This window comes from Barbus barbus, assembly GCF_936440315.1.
Source record: "Barbus barbus genome assembly, chromosome: 14".
NCBI lineage: Eukaryota > Metazoa > Chordata > Actinopteri > Cypriniformes > Cyprinidae > Barbus > Barbus barbus.
The window spans coordinates 19972970-19993265 of NC_136742.1; the positions used below are offsets into that span (position 1 = coordinate 19972970).

At 38.0% G+C, this 20296-nt stretch overlaps 3 protein-coding genes across 3 annotated transcripts; 1 reads left to right on the plus strand and 2 right to left on the minus strand.

Annotated features, from left to right (window-relative positions):
• Positions 1-1761: 1761 nt before the first annotated feature.
• On the minus strand, positions 1762-8551 carry allc (allantoicase). The gene is made up of 11 exons (XM_079434434.1): positions 8305-8551; positions 8139-8189; positions 7981-8068; positions 7567-7686; positions 7404-7483; positions 7177-7309; positions 4740-4895; positions 4341-4414; positions 4153-4261; positions 2554-2681; positions 1762-2458 (listed from the first exon to the last, which is right to left on the minus strand). The coding sequence occupies exons 1-11, from the start codon at positions 8392-8394 to the stop codon at positions 2288-2290; spliced, it is 1200 nt and encodes a 399-aa protein (XP_079290560.1). The 5' UTR covers positions 8395-8551; the 3' UTR covers positions 1762-2287.
• A 928-nt stretch (positions 8552-9479) lies between these two features.
• rps7 (ribosomal protein S7) lies at positions 9480-14990 on the minus strand. The gene is made up of 7 exons (XM_079432969.1): positions 14523-14990; positions 13554-13637; positions 13400-13471; positions 12839-12982; positions 11735-11799; positions 11139-11289; positions 9480-9591 (listed from the first exon to the last, which is right to left on the minus strand). The coding sequence occupies exons 2-7, from the start codon at positions 13626-13628 to the stop codon at positions 9514-9516; spliced, it is 585 nt and encodes a 194-aa protein (XP_079289095.1). The 5' UTR covers positions 13629-13637; positions 14523-14990; the 3' UTR covers positions 9480-9513.
• rnaseh1 (ribonuclease H1) lies at positions 14593-20016 on the plus strand. The gene is made up of 9 exons (XM_079432968.1): positions 14593-14760; positions 15191-15600; positions 15682-15806; positions 16481-16672; positions 17015-17114; positions 17262-17316; positions 17404-17488; positions 17729-17853; positions 18719-20016. The coding sequence occupies exons 2-9, from the start codon at positions 15470-15472 to the stop codon at positions 18803-18805; spliced, it is 900 nt and encodes a 299-aa protein (XP_079289094.1). The 5' UTR covers positions 14593-14760; positions 15191-15469; the 3' UTR covers positions 18806-20016.
• The last annotated feature ends 280 nt before the right edge of the window (positions 20017-20296 follow it).

Here is a 20296-nt window from a genome sequence, read left to right on the forward strand (position 1 = left end):
ATATGAGATGAGAGATTAACATTTTGGCTTTTATTTCCAGGTATTTTCATCTGGATCTGATACACAACTTAGAAAATAGCACGGTTTGTTTGAACCCACCCATTTTTCATGTTACCAAAAGTATTGGAACAGATAGAATTAACATAGATTAAAGTGAAAAATACTTAATATTTAGTTGCAAATCCTTTGCTTTCAATAACTGCATCAAGCCTGTGACCCATTGACAACACCAAACTTTTGCATTCTTCTTTTGTGAGGCTTTTCCAGGCTTTCACCGCAGCCTCTTTCAGTTTTGGGGGGTTACTCCCTTCAGTGTCTTCTTTAGCAGGTAAAATGCATACTCTACAGGGTTTAAGTGTGGAGATTGACTTGGCCAGTCTAAAACCTTCCACTTCTTGCCCCTAATGAACTGTTTTGGGTCAGTATCCTGCTGCATGATGAAGGACCTCCCACTCAGTTTGGTTGCATCTTACTGTAAATTGTCAGACAAAATATTTCTGTAGACTTCTGTAATTTTGCTGCTGCCATCATGTGTTACATCATTAATGAAGATTAATGAGCCTGTCCAGAAGAAGCGATGAAAGCCTAAGCCATTACATTACTTGTGTAATGTGTACTATAATGTACACCTGTGTACACTGTGTTTCAGATGAGCTTGTATGTTTGGGATCATGAGCAGATCCTTTCTTTCTCCAAACTTGAGCCTTTCCATCACTTTGGTCCATAAAACCTTGTCCCAGAATTTTTGAGGCTCGTCTCCTATTCTTCTTGCTAATGAGTGATTGCATCTTCTGGTGTAGCCTCTGTACTTTTGTTCATGAAGTCTTCTGCGAACAGTAGATTGTGATACCTTCACTCCTGCCCTCTGGAGGTTGTTGCTGATGTCACTAACAGTTGTTTTAGGGTCTTTCTTTACAGCTGTCACAATGTTTCTGTCATCAACTGCAGATGTTTTCCTTGATCTACCCGTTTGAGGTGTGTTACTTAGTAAACCAGTGGTTTCTTTCTTCCTCAAGAGATTCCAAATGGTTGTACTTGCTATTACCAGTGTTTGTGCAATAGTTTGATTGGTTTTTCATCTTCTCTCAGCTTCACAATTGCTCGTTTTTCCCCCATAGACACCTCTCTGGTTTTCATGTTGGTTACACGTCTAACTATAAATGCAGTCTGCACAGATCTGAAACTGAGCGCAGACATTCAGTGCTATTTATTGTTTGAATAATCAATTAATAGGACACACCAGGGCAACAAAACACACCTGTCAGTCACATGTTCCAATACTTTTGGGTTCAAACAAAAGGTGCTATCTTCTAAGTTGTGTATCAGATCCAGATGAAAATACCAGTAAATAAAAGCTGAAATGTTAATCTCTCATCTCATATTCATCTTTTGATGTCAAACCCAAATGTTTTCAGTCTACAGCAAAAATAAAGGAATCGGCCTTACTGTTCCAATACTTTTGGAGGGTACTGTATATAAATATATATATATAGTATTTTTATAATTCGTTTAAGTATAACATTAATAACGACAATACTTATTATTATATTATTACAATTATATTTTTCAGAGGGGTTTCTATGATGCATGCAAGCAGAACTTTTCAAACGTGTATGAAAATGGTAGTTGTGAAAATATTATCCTGTCGATAACATTTATTTTAACAAACAGTTATTTTCAATGTGACTGTACAGTCTGTGGAGTGTCTTTTATTATGTCCACCCCGTTGAGACTGTCTTACTGATCTGCTCACATTACTGTTTCAAAAATTTAAATTGATCCAGGCAAACATTCATATTAACACTGATAGACAGATACAATATATATTATATGTATAATATGTATTTTCAAAACTATTTTTATATCTAAAATGTCAGATATGGCAATATACAAGGCAGACACAATGAGTGAAGGTTCATTTTATTAGCTATTTTGAGAGTATTTTATTGGTGTTTTCTGAAACATTAGCCTTGACAATAATTAATTTGTATACTGTGCCACAGCGAAGGCTATTAAGCCCTAAACACACTGTACGATTTTCGGCTGTCCCAGATGAAAGACTGGCATCGCGGAGGAATCACAGCGATTTCTGATTCACGATGCCAATCTTTCATCTGGGACAGCCGAAAATCGTGCAGTGTGTTTAGGGCTTTAGGTATTGTATTGTATTGTATATAGTATGTTCTCAGTCTTCAGTGTTGTTATTAACATTATGGTGTTAATATTTTTAATCACAACGGATGACCTTCATTCTTCTGTAACTGTGTGTTGAAAGTACATGATGGCATTACAGTTTGGAGATTTGCTGAGGGCGAGTCATGTTGTTCGACACCGATCCACCCCAGAGTCTGAGTCTGCTGACCCCTCCATCGGGAGCTATGACCAGACGCACATGAGTCACAGGCCCACACTGCACCACAGACTCCCCAGAAAACAAATGCCTGTGGTGTGCCTTCAGCTAGATGAGGAAGATTGTGATCACATTTACATAGAACAAAAAGGAATAAAGTTGAAGATGAAGTCAAATGAAATTATCGGATGGGCAAGTCATACTTTTTGAGCTGGAAGAAGAATTCTCCACTTGGGGGTTTTGTCAGAATGCCAATGGTTACGAATTAAATTGTTCTCCTCCTCTGGTGTCAAACAGCAGGCCTCAATCTTGCAGGAGTCTGGGAAATTTCCTAAGGAAAATAGTTGACTTTTAAACAGTACCATATGTCTCACAATGTGACTATACACTCACCTAAAGGATTATTAGGAACACCTGTTCAATTTCTCATTAATGCAATTATCTAATCAACCAATCACATGGCAGTTGCTTCAATGCATTTAGGGGTGTGGTCCTGGTCAAGACAATCTCCTGAACTCCAAACTGAATGTCAGAATGGGAAAGAAAGGTGATTTAAGCAATTTTGAGCGTGCCATGGTTGTTGGTGCCAGACGGGCCGGTCTGAGTATTTCACAATCTGCTCAGTTACTGGGATTTTCACGCACAACCATTTCTAGGGTTTACAAAGAATGGTGTGAAAAGGGAAAAACATCCAGTATGCGGCAGTCCTGTGGGCGAAAATGCCTTGTTGATGCTATAGGTCACAGGAGAATGGGCCAACTGATTCAAGCTGATAGAAGAGCAACTTTGACTGAAATAACCACTCATTACAACCGAGGTATGCAGCAAAGCATTTGTGAAGCCACAACACGCACAACCTTGAGGCGGATGGGCTACAACAGCAGAAGACCCCACCGGGTACCACTCATCTCCACTACAAATAGGAAAAAGAGGCTACAATTTGCACGAGCTCACCAAAATTGGACGGTTGAAGACTGGAAAAATGTTGCCTGGTCTGATGAGTCTCGATTTCTGTTGAGACATTCAGATGGTAGAGTCAGAATTTGGCGTAAACAGAATGAGAACATGGATCCATCATGCCTTGTTACCACTGTGCAGGCTGGTGGTGGTGGTGTAATGGTGTGGGGGATGCTTTCTTGGCACACTTTAGGCCCCTTAGTGCCAATTGGGCATCGTTTAAATGCCACGGCCTACCTGAGCATTGTTTCTGACCACGTCCATCCCTTTATGACCACCATGTACCCATCCTCTGATGGCTACTTCCAGCAGGATAATGCACCATGTCACAAAGCTCGAATCATTTCAAATTGGTTTCTTGAACATGACAATGAGTTCACTGTACTAAAATGGCCCCCACAGTCACCAGATCTCAACCCAATAGAGCATCTTTGGGATGTGGTGGAACGGGAGCTTCGTGCCCTGGATGTGCATCCCACAAATCTTCATCAACTGCAAGATGCTATCCTATCAATATGGGCCAACATTTCTAAAGAATGCTTTCAGCACCTTGTTGAATCAATGCCACGTAGAATTAAGGCAGTTCTGAAGGCGAAAGGGGGTCAAACACAGTATTAGTATGGTGTTCCTAATAATCCTTTAGGTGAGTGTATATCTCACGGTGTAATTTTGTGTGTTTCTTGTAATTGTGACTTTATTTCTTATTTTAAACTTTATCTGACAACTAATTTTTTATTTGTACTCTGAGGCGGAACCAGGCATCCATAGATACTGTTGTTTCAAATGGAAAACATTTAGATAAAAAATGCTACAAAATTGAAATAAATATTCAATACTTTTCGTACCTTTAAAATGGTTGGTGTCTACCTCAATTTTGCTTATGATGCCAGGATGTCCTAGTCTGAGAATAGCCCACTCAAAGCCTGGCACTTGTAATATGCCTTTCTCATCCACCTGAGCACCAATATATGGGATCAGTGTGGAACATAACTGATAAATGTGATGTTTCCTAAAATGAAAAGGCTGCTTTTACCTTTAAAACTTTGGGCCGATCCAGGCGTCTGGCTGTCTCCCACCCATCACCCATGTTGTCAGCCCTCCCTAGACCTACAGAGAAACACACATTCAAACAATCACAAAGTACTAATCTAGATCTCAAAATCTCTCATGTTATTCCATAATCTTCTCCAAACAGTCATTAAATACACTACAACTTATTTGTTGGGAAGTGATGTGTAGTATTCTCTCAGGAAGTTATTAAAAATTAAGTATGGGAAACAGTCCAGACAGAGTTTTTAATGATATGCCTGATTGAAAAGGTCTGTAAAAGTGGTCTGCATTTTAGATGCTTCTCTTGGCTCAAGTGAACAAAAATGAGCCATAGTGCCTCTCCAAGATGTTTTTCAGCTTGTCAATCCAAAAATCCACTCACCAATCATATTGCGTGGGTGACCAAAGTGGGCGTCGCTGTAGCCTACGCATACGCCCCCATTGACCAGGGCAACAAGATCCACTAGGTCTTGACTAGAAACAGTAGACCAGTCCTTCTTCCCAATGCCATAAACTTTTAGCCTCGCAATGCCGCCATCTGACAAACATAAATAAAATATTTAAAGCTAAGGTGTCATTTTTTTATTATGTTAAAACACTTTTTTCCATTGTTTCTAGTGTAAACACTTATTTTAACATGCTGAGGCAACTATAGGTAGGCAACAGTAGGTTGATTATTTATATATATATATATATATATATATATATATATATATATATATATATATATATATATATATATACATATACATATACAGAGCTGGGTAGTAACTGATTACATGTAATCTGGATAATCTCGTAATCAGACTACAGTTACTTTTTTATGGATTACATGATTACATATTAATCACACAATAGCAATAAATTATTTCTCTTTTTCATCTTTTAAATTTTCCTTTCTAAAATAGCCTACCGATTATTTACATATTATATGTATATATAGTCCAGTTTTGCACACAAAGATCAGTCATTAGTCAGGTGGCGACAGCATTTGACCACTGGATTTACAAAAATCATTTCAGGTTTAAGAAGGGTTTCAACATTGCATCAACAACTGATAAACACATACATTTTTATTTGAATTATTCCTCTGTAGATTTTTTAACCATGTATTATTAATTATACTGTAACTAATTAAAATGCACATATTCATGTTTTTTCTTACATGTAATGCAGGCATTCCAAAACATTTTGTCATCTAAACCTTATTCACCAAACATATTTGCTTTAAGTACCCCTGAGATTTTTAAATAAATATTTCAATAATTAAGTATCACATTTGCATGTTCACGGATACTTTGATGTTGATTAATGATCACATGGCATGCAGGTAAATAAAAAGATTCATCTTTTTTAGTAAGTGTTTTATTTAAGACAAAGACTATAGAAATACAAAGACGGTTCACTCCTATACTTATGAATAGGAGAAACAGCAAAGCACAAAATGGAGAAATAGTCCCACCTTCTAAAAGAAAGAGCCAAATTTCCCATAGAAACCTGACTAGACCAGTCAATGCACATGTGCAGTATAAGCACGTTATGACTCCGCATGCGCAATTGCGCATTGCTTGGTCTAGCCTGAAAAATACTATTTTTCTTATGCTCAAATAGCCTTTTTAAATGCTATTTGAGCATAAGAAACAACATTCATGGGCAATTAATTTCAGATTTTTGTTGCTGTTTTGACATATGTAATTTAATTGTGAGTTCAGCGTGCAGTTTTTGAGATTTCAGGATTCCCCCATTCATTAAGATGGGTCTTGTACAAGCTGCCCGGAGGCGTGGCAAATATGGCCGCAGAGTGAATAATTTTTTTATGATTTAATTAATTGTCGGCTTTTCATTAAACTCACAACCCCCCTGCAGTTCCTTTATGAACCCTAGTTTGGGAAACTTTGACGTAATATAATGTTTAATGCACTTTTTGTTGTGAATTACAATGAATGGAACAAGTTTTCTTACTCTTTGCATTTTTTACATCATTATGGTACAAGATAATGCTATTTAAATCAATGTGATAAACGAGTTAAATCAAAAAGTAATCTGAATATATTACCTAAAATGTGTAATATACATTACGTAATATTACAGTAATGTAATGTAAATGTGTAATTACGTTACTGACTACAATTTTTGTCATGTAATCTGGAATCAGTAACAGATTACAATTTGTAAGTAATCTACCCAGCTCTGTGTATATATGTATATATATATATATATATATATATATATATATATACATACATATATGAAATCATCTTTAAATAATTTCTTTACTTTTTTTGCATCAAATCAAAGTTTGTAATCCTGTGATTCACATCATGTCTTACTGGTTTGTTTTATGGCTTATTACAATTAAAAACCAAGGCCACTGAAAGAATGTGTTGCACTAGTGTTGGTTTAGGCCAGGACTAACTGTCTGACCAACCAGTGGCAAGAAGGTTTGGTTGCTAGTGGCACAGAAATCACACACTTCAGCTTTAAGTCAAAGCTACAATTGTTTCAACAATTTATCAAAAGATTCTTGTAACCACCTTAGGCAAGAAATCATCTGCTAAGAAAAATAAGCAAATAAAACACCACATAAAAAAGTGGAATACATATAGTACCAGTTTTTAGGTGGTATATAAATAAAATGTTAATATTTTATTATTATTTTACAACCCTTCATTTGTATTCATTTTACAAAACAAATGGCTCTCTAAGACGCTGCTCTGCTGTAGCATCTCTCCCTGGGCCATTTTTTTTTATTATGGATGATCACATTCTCTGTTTTGTCATTTTTTTTAAATTGCACTGAATGATTCATGGTGTATTACCTGGATATATGTTAAAGCGGATATGGGTAACTCTGTGTGGGTAGGTGACATTCAGGTAGTTGTGGCATGATTCAGAGTACCCCGGCTTCAGCTTTGTCATCGGGACAAGCTCCTCCCAGCTGTCTGAGCTAAGCTGTTCAACATAAATTCAGATTGAGTTCCTTCAGAAACACAGACTGGAGAGTGTGTATAAAAAAAAATCTAGTGCACTGGATGATGGTTTACACCTGTGCCATAGCTTTGAAATGGCTTGGGGAAGCTGCCATGCCGGTACGGTCTCCTTCAAGAGTGAATGACGGCATCGGATCTGATTTAAATGTGATATTAGATATAATGAAGGTAACCTTATACTTTGGTTCTTAAAGGCTGCAGCCATAGATAGATACCCACCAAGACACGCAGCTTGAATGGAGGTGTATGGTGCATAGTTCCCCGTAAAGAAAGATGTGTCCACATCAAAGCCATGAATAATTCCTGGAACTCCTAACTGAATGATGCACCAGTCGTGACCTTTAACACAAGATGAGAGACACATGCATCTTTCATGAGATCACTGAAATCTGTTGTAAGTACTGACAGAGCACTCTTTGAGATTACAAAACATGCCCTGAAAGCCTGAGGAAGCGTCTCAGTATTGCAGTACATCTTTCTCTCATGCGTTCATTTTACAGATCTTCAGAGAGACTGGATGGATGAGAGAAGGAAGTAGCCTGCAGCTATTCTGCTCTAATTCATCCAGGCTCAATGAGAAACACACAGAGTTTTACAGTGAACTCGCTTTGATTTGTGCAGATGGACTAATACCTGGAATTCTTTTCCTCCTGGTTTCCCAGCCATCCATCCATTTTCCGTATTCAGTAAACGCTGAGGCTATGAATTCTGGAAGGTCTCTCTTAAAAGTTTCAGATCATAATTAATACAAAATAATACTAGAGAATGTTTGAACACATGAAGGACTTTACCTTTAAAAGATTTCTAGCAGGGGCAAACCACTCATCCGTGGCAAAAATCACCTTTAATGACAATGTTAGTAGTTTTTTCATCAGTTTCAGTGAGCAAACGCAATCTAAAAATATCAGAATATATATAAAGTGATAGGATATAATTTTCAAATGCTCCATTTTTCACCTTTCCTCCAGCTGTTTCGCATGCGAGGTTGTTGAACTGTAGGAAGTGTGGTTGACTGCTGGTCTCCTTCTGCACTGCTCGATTTGCCATGTTTGTTGTGATTAGACTTTAAATGTTGCCAATTAAATTTAGCTTTTGTTTAATATTACAAGAATCCACGCAGCAAATTGTAGAGAAACTCTCCGCGATAATAGGTCGACTAAGTATAATATTTAACTGCCCTCTCAAAAACAAATCTTAAACAGAGCGAAGTCCAGTCTTGATCAACAGCGGTCACGTTGAATATTATGAAAGCAGGGTGTAATCTCAAAACACAATCGTGGGACGTTTGCAGTAACAGCCTAGTTAACGGAAATGTTGCCTACAGTTTCTATTTTGAATGTCTATGACAAGAAATGCTACATTACTACTATGAACCTCACATTCTTTTCCCAACTTCAGTGAGTCTCTGGAAAAATAGCTCCCTGGCCTTGAAAAATAGCAATAACTGGCCTCGCACAATATTCACCGCCATAGAGATGGTCTGGCTATGTAACGCACACATGCGCTTATTTTTGCATGCTGCTAAATATTTATCCATTTTATTATACATTAGGTGGGCTATTTCTTTATCACACTAAAAACATATAAATGACCGTGCACAATCATGGAATAATTATCGATTTTGTATCGAACAGATTCTGAAATATTTTAACCTTGAAATGTTGAACCTTTTTTGATTAACCTAAATAATATTAATTTTAATTCCAAAGCTAATACAGGGCATTGACCAACATACTATCGGCATATGATGTCTGGCAATTAATATAGTCTTAATATAGTCAAAATCTTGGCTGATGGATGACCTGGTTTACATCATGTCTAAAACCAACTCTTCTGGGAGTCATGATCTCAACAGATTAGTTTGAACAGTATAAAAGAGTTTACTCGTCACTGTGGCCTCTATAATGACATGGGCCACCATCCACAATGGATCTACTCTAACTTTTCACACTTAATCTGCTGCACAATAATACACAAACAAGAGTAAAGGATTGCTACGACCTCATACCTTTTCAGAATGTCTTTTTCTGCTGAAATACATTCATGAACTAGCATTCAAATATATGACCACACACAAAAAGTGAGAAGTCACTCAATGACTTAGTAAAAGAATGAAAAACAGACAGGGAACATGACCGTAAACAAATTTATTTTGTTATCTGCGCTTTACAGTTGGAACTCTGGGAATTCAAATATCACATCCTTGCCTGTGAGCTTCTTGTAGACACCAGAGAAGGTTTCAACCTGAAACAAAAGCCAAATTAGCTTGGTTACTTCAAACAAATGTCCAGTTTAAAAAAAAAAAATCCAGTTAAAAACTTTAGGCGATTAAGACTAACTCCTAAATTAAAACATCTCAAAACAAAGCTAGTGCATACTAATTTAAAGGTGCCATAGAATGCATTGATACAGTATTTTAAATTGTTCTCTGATATCTACACAGAAGGTATGTGGCTTAAGGGCAAAAAATCTCCAGAAACGATTTTACATGTCCATTTACAACCCTAGGATTTCTCCCTAGAATGAAACGGTCTGTTATTGGCTTATTTGGCAGGGTCATGAATAATAATGAGCTCTGCTCTGATTGGCTGTTTCACAGTACGGCTCATCAGCAAGAAGGAAGCACAGGGGGGAAAATATATATTTAAATACTTTCTCTCGCAGTTATATCGTCGGGTAATTATACTGTATATAAAACGCGGGCATCAGGGAGCCGTTATTAATATGCGAGGCATTGAAACTGCTTTTGAACGATCCATCGATCGCGTTATAGTTTCACTTTCAAGAGACGCGATCACACAAACTATGTTTACATTATTGAGCAACGGTACTTACCACACATTTCACAAGATCAGATGCTTGTCAGTGGTGCTCAGGATCTGCAAGTCATTCGCCATCATCCTCATCTCTCCTTACCGAGAGTGAAATCGTATGTACTGTAACAGGCTACCGCTAGCAAGGAGCTAACCATGTCCCTTTAGTGGCTCACGTTATTTGCTTTCTGTGCCTTTCTGAATACAGACACCAACCCATCCCTGCACTTCACACCCCCTGCACGGCCTGGAACATAAAATTTATTTTGTTATTTTCGCTGTTGTCCGCGCTTGTTTATTTACAATACCTGCAGAGCTTCTGATGGTTCGGCCGGCTTAGAACAAGGGCGGGTTTATGCAAATGTTGGGGGCGTAGTGATCCCGACTGTTGCGTCACAGTCGGTGTTATGTTCTGATTCGCCTGTTTTTCAGTGGTCTTTTTTAAATCACGAGATTTACATATGGAGGAAACTATGGTGTTTGAGGCTCACTGTATGTCATTTCCATGTACAGAACTGTTATTATTTAAATATGCCAGGGTAAAGAGTTTTTCATTCTATGGCACCTTTAAAAGTTTTCAAAAGGGAAAACATTAAGTTACAGTAATAAGGATTAAAACGTCTAGATTGCACATAAATTAGGATTGCCTGACAATACAGCAAAAAAATAAATAAATAGCAGCCCCACTGACAATTAATAGTGTGCACTGCATGGTTTACCTCCCCAGTAACGGCCCAAAGGGCTCTGGGAAGATGTAGGAATATACAGGATGCCGTCCACACCAGCCAGAGGCCGGGGACAAGCTTGCTATCCAACGTCGTGGAACGGGACTGTACGTCATGGCACTGAAGTGCTACGCTCCCTTACGCCACACGGACAGAGCCACATGAGAGCCATCTCACAGGATGTCCACGTTGGGCGATTATTATTAAAAAAAAATATATATTTTTTATTTAATTCTAAGAGGGAAGTACTCACTTTGTGTTCAACATTGTTTTGCTGTGCCTTGTCGAGGTGGACCTTGATGAGCCTGCTGCTGTCCAGTTTCACACGAATCCTTTTGCCAACAATCTCGCTAGGGAAGACCAGGTCCTCAAGGATAGCGTCATGCACGTTAGTCAGAGTTCGGCTGAAAGGGAAAACAAATTAAGTGGGTTTACTTTGCCACTCAACAGAAGTTCATGTGACCCAAAATTTAAGCATCTTAAATATAACTGTTTTGGCTGTGCACTGCATGGTTTACCTCCCCAGTAACGGCCCAAAGGGCTCTGGGAAGATGTAGGAATATACAGGACGCCGTCCACACCAGCCAGAGGCTGGGGACAAGCTTGCTATCCAACGTCATGGAACGGGACTGTACGTCATGGCACCGAAGTGCTGCGCTCCCTTACGCCACACGGACAGAGCCACATGAGAGCCATCTCACAGGATGTCCACGTTGGTTTTCTATACGCCAACAGGCTAATCAGCACAACACTGCTAAAGTAGGCACAATCACACTGGGAGAAAAAGCAAGCACTACTAACCCTGACTCCGCAAACACAGCTTCCAAAATGCATCAAGATGACATTTACCTCCTGGGGCGCTTCTGCTTGTTTTTTGTGCGGCTTTTCCTTGTGGGTTTAGGCAGGATTCTTCTCTGGAAGACAAGATCAAATCAAGATTAAAATAATTATTTTGGTGGTCAACATGCTAATTCTTCAGCAGAAATCACATCATTGTTGTTTTATAACGCATGTGCACTGCATGGTTTACCTCCCCAGTAATGGCCCAAAGGGCTCTGGGAAAATGTAGGAATATACAGGACGCCGTCCACACCAGCCAGAGGCCGGGGACAAGCTTGCTATCCAACGTCGTGGAACGGGACTGTACGTCATGGCACCGAAGTGCTGCGCTCCCTTACGCCACACGGACAGAGCCACATGAGAGCCATCTCACAGGATGTCCACGTTGGGAAAAATTAAATCACACCAAGACTAAATCAAAGCTTAAAGGACCTCATGAAATCACTTGGCGAGAGTTTTTGTACCAGTGCAAACATGATCCTAAAATAGGATGTTCAGCTGGACAAAAAAAAAGGCCAATAGGCAGTAAATGCTAGATAGGTTGCAGATAAAGAGGGACATTTTAAAAATTAAAAAAGCATTTGATTGGACTATTTTAATTGAGCATGTCTGAAAAATGTGATTGGACCATTTAAATTTTCAAATAGTCCAGTCAATTGTTGCGTATGAACAATTTAGAAACTTAATTGTATATTGCTCCCTAGATTTTAAAATTGTCCTGTCAAATGTATCATGTATATACGGTTCAAATTTTAATTGCCCAATCCAATGGTCTCTAGATTTAAAAATAGTGCATACCAGAGAAATTTGACTGGACTATTAAAATTAGATTGTCCAATCAAATGCATCCAATCTATTTTTTTTTAATTGTGCATACCTGTATTAAATAATGATTCAAAATGTAGGAACACACTCACATAAACTGTAGCATCAAAGCTAAAAGACATGGACTAATCATCACAATTTAAAATAGGATATTGTGAGGCATTTCAAATTAGCACCCCAAGGAACAATATTAAAAAGAGTTGAATTAAACGGCAAAAAAAAAAAAAAAAAAAAACAGTAGCCAACCATTTTATATTAAAAACACGTTTATAAAAGGATTAGCCTTACCTGTGCGATGAATACCACATGCTTGCCGCTGAATTTCTTCTCCAGCTCACGCACGAGCCTCACCTGGATCTTCTGGAAGGACTTCAGCTGGGGCACAGGCACAAAAATGATGATTGCTTTCCTGCTACCACCAACCTCGATTTCCTGAGAGAAAGAGAGGGAATAGTATGAAATTACAAGCGCATAAAAATATTAATAACTTCACCTAGTACTCGGTAAGGACCAGTACAGTTAGGGCATGTGCACTGCATGGTTTACCTCCCCAGTAATGGCCCAAAGGGCTCTGGAAAGATGTAGGAATATACAGGACGCTGTCCACACCAGCCAGAGGCTGGGAACAAGCTTGCTATCCAACGTCGTGGAACGGGACTGTACGTCATGGCACCGAAGTGCTACGCTCCCTTACGCCACACGGACAGAGCCACATGAGAGCCATCTCACAGGATGTCCACGTTGGTTGTCAACTATCAGCTCAAGCAGCTACTTATTCTGAAGTAGCTATAGCTGAATTACTTATGTAATGGCATTCATTCAAAATGAATGAACCAGCAGGGCTTTTACCTTAGCAGCAGTGATGTGAAGCTCCCTCAGCTGAGCCTTCAAATCAGAGTTCATCTCCAGCTCAAGAAGAGCCTGCATCAGACAGACAACAGCTTATCGTTAGAGGCTACAGATACACGATCACATTTCAGAAACATATGATCATATGTTATACCTGGGAAATGCCAGACTCAAACTCGTCTGGCTTTTCGCCATTCGGCTTCACTATTTTCGCGCTGGTACTGAACATGGCCTGTGTCTGAAACACAAACAGACTTATTAGAATAAAACAAAAAACCCACACAGCAGAAACTGCTCACTCAAAGTGTGAAATGTCTGATTTATTAACTCCCAAATTGTTCCCAATCTAAAAGTACCTCATAACACACAAATAAATGCTGGAAACTGACAGACTCGGTCTCAATTTACTTTCAATTTATGGAGGAAAAAAAAAGCAATGAAAGTGAATGTAGACTAAAGGCGTCAGCAGTAACATCTTTTGTGGTCTGCAGAAGCAAGCCATTAAGGTTTAGAACAACATGAGGGCGAGTAAAACTAAAACAACTGAACTATGCTTCAAAGATGACATAAAACCTAACGTTACTATGTCTGCAGGTGACATACTAAAAATCAGAATTCATAATACCGGTTTCAGATATATAACTACATAACTCGGGAATTGATGAAATTGTCCATCTCCGACTTTCTTAACTTCAGTTGTTCTCGGTAAATTAATTCAGCAGCTAAGTTACCGTTAAGCAGGCCATGTCGGCTAACTCCAAGCATGTTCTTAGCTTATCGTTAGCACTGACTAGCTAGTATAGAATGACTGCATTTACATTACAGGCTTAATTCTACCGCAAATATGGGCCACCGAGACATACTCTTTTTATATATATAAGCATTTTAGACTATCTTAGAGCAGCACATGGGGCACAGTAACACTGAAGTACAGACACGTCTGCTAGCACATCTTAACTATACACACTTCTATATCTAAAATAGCCATCCATTCTCTAATACACTCGCATCTAACGCATCCCTGTCTGAACATCACATAAAGGTCTCTCGTGGACACAAATATGACTTTTTTCAGACATTTTAACTTGATAACTCTTTAGCTGGGCACAGTCGGTAGTCTCACCTTTTTTCAACGACGGCCTGGAAAGAGGCCGTATTCTCGCGAGAGGCCGGTAAAAGCGCGTTGATGTGTTGCATGATGGGAAATGTAATCACCATCACGGACGCAGAGGGCGCCACGCGCCCGCTCTTTTACTTATATGTTGTGTAAAGGAATAAAAGCCTTATTATTAATTTTATTTATTTTTTTATTATTCACATATACAAGATTATAAAATAGTTTTGGGCAGTCATTCAAATAGGTTTGTTTACCTTTTACTGAAAATACTGACTTGCGATCTATGAAGAAGTTTAAAAAATCATGCATTTAATATGTATCATATTTAAGACTTTTTACCAGTCAAAAAGTTCTAGTGATAGAAGATCCGATGTTCAAAAGAGTCATTCGTTCGCAAACTGGGCTGTGTTTGTTTGATTCATTCATTCATTCATTAAAAAGATCCCATTCATACGAGTCATTCCTTTGGTATTCGGACTAAGTTGGTCGCGCGGTATGTTAATGAAAAGAATCGGTTCATTAGAATCATATGTTGAGGAATCAGACTGCACTGTTCGTATGCTTTCGACTCACTAAATGAAATTTTCTCTCTTAATGCCACAATATTAAATATGACCGAGGCACTGTGACTCAATACTTTAATTTTATTATTATTTTCATTTTATACTCTCAAGGTTGTCTCCTGCTTGCAGTAGCCACACTCCACTTCAGTTGGTGGCGGTAACGCTCTGTGAACTGGATTGAAAAAGCAAATAGGAAGAAGCGTGATCAGCTGACCGCTAATGTAGAGGAGGCGGTCGTTACACATGCTGTGGAGGTTTTGCAGACGAGTGTCAAAATGATTGAATCCATATGTATTTTGTGAAAAAATTTCGTCTTTGTTAGGTCATTGTCTTTTAAGAATGCCACAACTAAAGGACGTGGCCGTGTTCACTCTGCTCTAAGCAGAGACTATGTTGAGACTGCCTGGTTTTTTAAATGTTGTACGCAGAGCTTTCTGCGACGCCGCAGAAGAGATGGGCAAGAAAGGAAACTTTTTCTACGCTGTGAGGAAAGGATTTAGACCAGGATTATACCAAACATGGTGACCAACTATATGATATATTCTTTGTTATTGTGAGCGCATTTTGCACTGCATTGCTTGACTGCGTATTCTCTTCTAAAGGGAGGAATGTAAACATCAGGTGGATAAGTTTCCCTCTGCGAGTTTTAAGAAGTTTGCTTGTGAACAGGATGCGTGGGCCTTTGTGAGGAGCCAGTCAGCAGCAGCATCTTTTGAGAGACCTAAAGGTAATTTAAAAGGTGTAAGTTTATTTAAGATGACAAATGTTCCATACACACCCCTTACAAAGATCCACCATGTTATGCATCATCGGGTTTTCAGGTGTGTAAAGAAAAGCGTGCAAGAGGGGGAGGATTAAGAATAAGCAAATTATAAATTAATAAAGCAAATTAGTGCTTTATTTTTGTCATGTGACCATAAATTGAGAGAGACTGTCAGACAGCTGTCTAGTATGCGCTCTGAGATTGTTTAATGTAAATGTTTTTGCCCTTAATGTGTGGCATACTTAATGTCTGGATCATATTTATGTGACTTATGTTATAGCATTTTAGTTGAAATTTCTTTATTGATATTGATTTGCCTACAGGACAACTAATGTAAAAAGTGGCACAGCTTACCCCACTTGTTCCAGCCTTATCTGCTATAACTGGTCACAAATTCCTTTCATCTTTTTGCTTTCACTAGTTTGTTAAATGGCCCTGGCTATAACCAATGAATCAAAGGTTATAAATACAACGTTATAAATTCAGACTTCAATGTAATTAAAAAGAACTGATGAAGTACTGTTTAAAATGATTGTAGATGGATTGTAGCATGTCACGTCACAGGAATTGTGGATTGATAGGTTGCTAAACTATACTGTAATGCAAGTGATTAACACTGACATTTGTTTCCATTTAAGGATGTGACTATGAGGTCCTGCCTTCTAGAAATGTGCCTGATGCCTCAATGGCTGTTCCTCTTGGAAGTAAAAGGACATATGAGGACTCTGATGATGATGATGAGGGACTGTCCTTTCCAAAGCGAGTGAAACTCACTGAGGTCCCACAGCCAAAGACAGCTGCAGCCAGTAGTGATGGATTTACATATATGGGTAACTGGTACATATACATATGTTGCATGTATGGTCTACAATGGTCTTACAGTAGATAATGGTTGTGCATATACAGTAGTCAGCATTTTAAGTGGATCAAAAAAATTCATCAAAGTTGTCCTAAGACAAGAACGCATTATGGTTTTAGAACAACTTTGATGAAAGGTTTTGATCCACTTCAAATGTTGACTAAAATACGTACGTTATATATAAATGCATATGTTACAATATTTACAAATAATAGACTAGTTATAGTGTAGTAGGTTTTAAATTAAGGTTTTACCATAGTAAACTGCTTATTGCATTTATACCGTAGTAAAATGTTTTATGCATTTGTTACAGGTGATGCTGTAGTAGTATACACTGATGGCTGCTGCACAGGCAATGGGAGAAAAGGAGCATGTGCAGGAATTGGTGTATATTGGGGTCGTGATCATCCACTGTAAGTCGTCTCTGATTAATAGCATTCTAAAAAAAAAAAATTACTTTCATGTCCACTTTTTTTTTTTTTTTGGCCTGTAAACATTTTCACTGTTTTATAAGTGTCAAAAAATGTATTTTAATTATTTTAAATACTTTCTTTCCTCAGTAATGTGGCTGAGAGGCTTCCAGGAAGACAGACCAACCAAAGAGCAGAACTGCAGGTAAGAACAGTGAGGTGTTCACAAGCAGTGTTTTTTTTTTCTTATACCCTTTTATTGATAACCGTATCATTAAGCATTTCTTTACAGGCTGCTTGCAAGGCACTTGAGCAAGCCAGAGAAAATAATTTTAAAAAGGTTGTGCTATACACGGACAGCAAGTTCACCATTAATGGTATGTGCTCCCTGCTTTTCTGTTGAAGCTTGTCAGTGAACTACGGCTCTGTGTATTAAATGCCGCTTCATTTGAAAACAGGTGATGGAGATGCGCATGACAATATATATAGTTATTACAATATATATGACAATTTATATGTATGAGCGCATATGCTCTCATATATACACATAATTTACAAATAGTAATTTTGAGTTTATTTCAATATTTGTGCACTTGTTACTTTTTTGTTTTCCAAAGGCGTTACAAGTTGGGTTAAGACTTGGAAGTCTAATGGCTGGAGGCTTAAAGGTGGTGGGGCCATAGTCAACAAGGACGACTTCCAAAAGCTAGATAAACTAAATGCAGAACTTGAGGTCGTATGGGTATGTTTTATCTGTACTCTCAGTGATGTACAATATTGCATCTGCTCATCAGTTTGTGCATTTCAAGCATGATGTCGAGCTTTGTGTGTAAACATTCTTTTGGGATGTAAATGTGCAGCTGTAGACTTTCACTCTATCATTTTTGATAAATGCACACAAAGAGATATGTCTTGCATATCTGCATTATTTTCACTGATGCAGGTGATTTAAGGAGGGAAAGTAATATCATAACAGCTGATCTATTAAGAATGCTGTGATTTAAGGCCATTAAATTGTCTGGAAGTAATCTTTAACTCCTTCTGAATGTAGAATAGTGAATATACTGCACTTCTTGTTCAAAATGTGGTATTGATGTAAACTGGCTGGAAAACTATAGTTACTAGCACTCTACAATCAAACATGACACATGGTGTCAAAAAAATAAATGAATAAGTTCAGTTAGAGTCCAGCTCCAACAATATTAAATCTGTATCCAAGTATTAAATCTAATATTCATATACTGAAGTCTATGCCAGAACTTTGAGAAATTGAGCTATATCTTCAGGCTACAATAGCTATTTATTGAATGAGGCAATTATATAGTGCTTTGTGTATTGCTGTACACCTAATGAACATGAACGTGTATAGTTTCAAATTCACATTAATATTTAGCTTTAATATTTAGTTTTTTGAAGAAATTGTGTTCGCATTTTTTGCTACAATTTTTTGAGGACCATGTCCCCATGTCAGAACCCTGCTGCTCACTTTCAGATGTTCTCATGCATGCTTTGCATTATACTATGAGTAATGAAACAAATGCATGGCATGGCCAGTGAAATGACTACAAATGAAGAAATGTACCATCTCTCTTATTCTTAAATTCTAGATGCACATTCCAGGTCATGCTGGCTATACAGGCAATGAGGAAGCAGACAGACTGTCCAGGGAGGGAGCAGCAAAGCCCTCGTGTTAGTCCACTGTTGCCACAGTCATCTTATAATGCTACATTTTGTTTGTAGGATGAGGTTGTAGTTTGTTTACCCTCAATGGCTAATGCACTCCCCCCCCCCCCCCCCCCCCCCTTAATTCTTTTGTTGTGCTAGTGTTGAAATGTTCTAAACAACACTCAACAAGATTTTTTCTTTTCTGAAGAGCAGTGCTTATCCGAAATGTTTGTTTTTGATTGTTCGGTCAATTAAATTGTCATATATATTGTTCCTGAGATTGATTGCAGGTACTTATTTTCTCATCTCTTAGAAATATAAGCACTTAGAACATTTTTTGGATGCATTGCAAGTGACAAAAATAATTGTAGTGAGTGTACCGGTGTAAGTCTCCAACCTGGTTAATATCCTGCCACCGTAATGTATTATCGATTCTTTCTCTGAATGCATCATCTTGCTCTTATTTTTCAGCAAGGTGTTTTCGGTTAAGAAATGGTCATGGCTCTGAAATGCACCAGTGCTGAAATGCCTCAGTATAAACAGCAGGCGTCACTGCAGTTCATGCTGAAAACTTAAAGTAGAATACAGATTTTATCTTTACAAAAATCTAGCTTTGCCATGTTATTACTGAGCCTTTCCCATCTTCACCTGTGTTATTTTAACTAAATGATGGGGAATTTATTGTTTTTAGTGTTTTTCAATTTTCTTCATAGCTGAGGATTTCAAGGAATATTTTTTTCCCCAAACTTAAAATTCTGTCATTTAGTTATGTTCAAAATCTGTGACTTATTTCTTCTGTTGAACACAAAAAGATAATTCTGAATTTTTTATTTTTTTCACCACAAGTCTTATCAAAATATCAATGAGGAAAGAAGGTAATAAAGGTTTGGAAACACATGAGGGTTAGTAAATTATGACAGAATTTTAATTATATTGTTAAAATAGTGAGAGCCTGGGCCTGTTGTTCATGTTCATTGTTCCAGAAACTCTTACTGCTGTCGTTTATCTCAAGCTATACAGGTACATCTCAAAAAATTTGAATATCATGATAAAGGTCAATATTTTTTGTCACATTTCAGAAAGTGAAACCCATATATTATATAGATTCATTACACACAGAGTGAAATATGAAAAATATTTATTGAAATTGATGATTATGGCTTACAGATAATGAAAACCCAAAATTCAGTGTCTCAGAAAATTAGAATATTACATAAGATCAATAAAAAAAGGATTTTTTAAACAGAAATTTCAGGCTTCTGATAAGTATGTTCATTTCTATGCAATACTTGGTTGGGCCTCCTTTTGCATGAATTACTGCATCAATGTGGCGTGGCATGGAGGCAGTCAGCCTGTGGCACTGCTCAGGTGTAATGGAAGCTCAGGTTGCTTTGATTACGGCCTTCAGGTCATCTGCATTGTTGGGTCTGGTGTCTATCATCTTCCTCTTGACAATACCCCATAGATTCCTAATGGGGTTCAGGTCAGGCGAGTTTTCTGGCCAATCAAGCACAGTAACA

What these genes read in the sequence shown, in the direction of transcription:
- allc (XM_079434434.1), bottom strand. Translation starts at nt 8,394, where the DNA reads ATGGCAAATCGAGCAGTGCAGAAGGAGACCAGCAGTCAACCACACTTC. An exon ending in GCGAAACAGCTGGAGGAAAG is followed by an intron (nt 8,190 to 8,304) that starts GTGAAAAATGGA and finishes TTGTCATTAAAG; the next exon opens with GTGATTTTTGCCACGGATGA. An exon ending in TCACCCACGCAATATGATTG is followed by an intron (nt 4,415 to 4,739) that starts GTGAGTGGATTT and finishes GTTTCTCTGTAG; the next exon opens with GTCTAGGGAGGGCTGACAAC.
- rps7 (XM_079432969.1), bottom strand. Translation starts at nt 13,628, where the DNA reads ATGTTCAGTACCAGCGCGAAAATAGTGAAGCCGAATGGCGAAAAGCCA. An exon ending in ATGTGGTATTCATCGCACAG is followed by an intron (nt 11,800 to 12,838) that starts GTAAGGCTAATC and finishes CTTGTCTTCCAG; the next exon opens with AGAAGAATCCTGCCTAAACC. An exon ending in AAAACAATGTTGAACACAAA is followed by an intron (nt 9,592 to 11,138) that starts GTGAGTACTTCC and finishes CTTTTGTTTCAG; the next exon opens with GTTGAAACCTTCTCTGGTGT.
- rnaseh1 (XM_079432968.1), top strand. Translation starts at nt 15,470, where the DNA reads ATGTTGAGACTGCCTGGTTTTTTAAATGTTGTACGCAGAGCTTTCTGC. An exon ending in CCAGGATTATACCAAACATG is followed by an intron (nt 15,601 to 15,681) that starts GTGACCAACTAT and finishes TCTCTTCTAAAG; the next exon opens with GGAGGAATGTAAACATCAGG. An exon ending in CAGCAAGTTCACCATTAATG is followed by an intron (nt 17,489 to 17,728) that starts GTATGTGCTCCC and finishes TGTTTTCCAAAG; the next exon opens with GCGTTACAAGTTGGGTTAAG.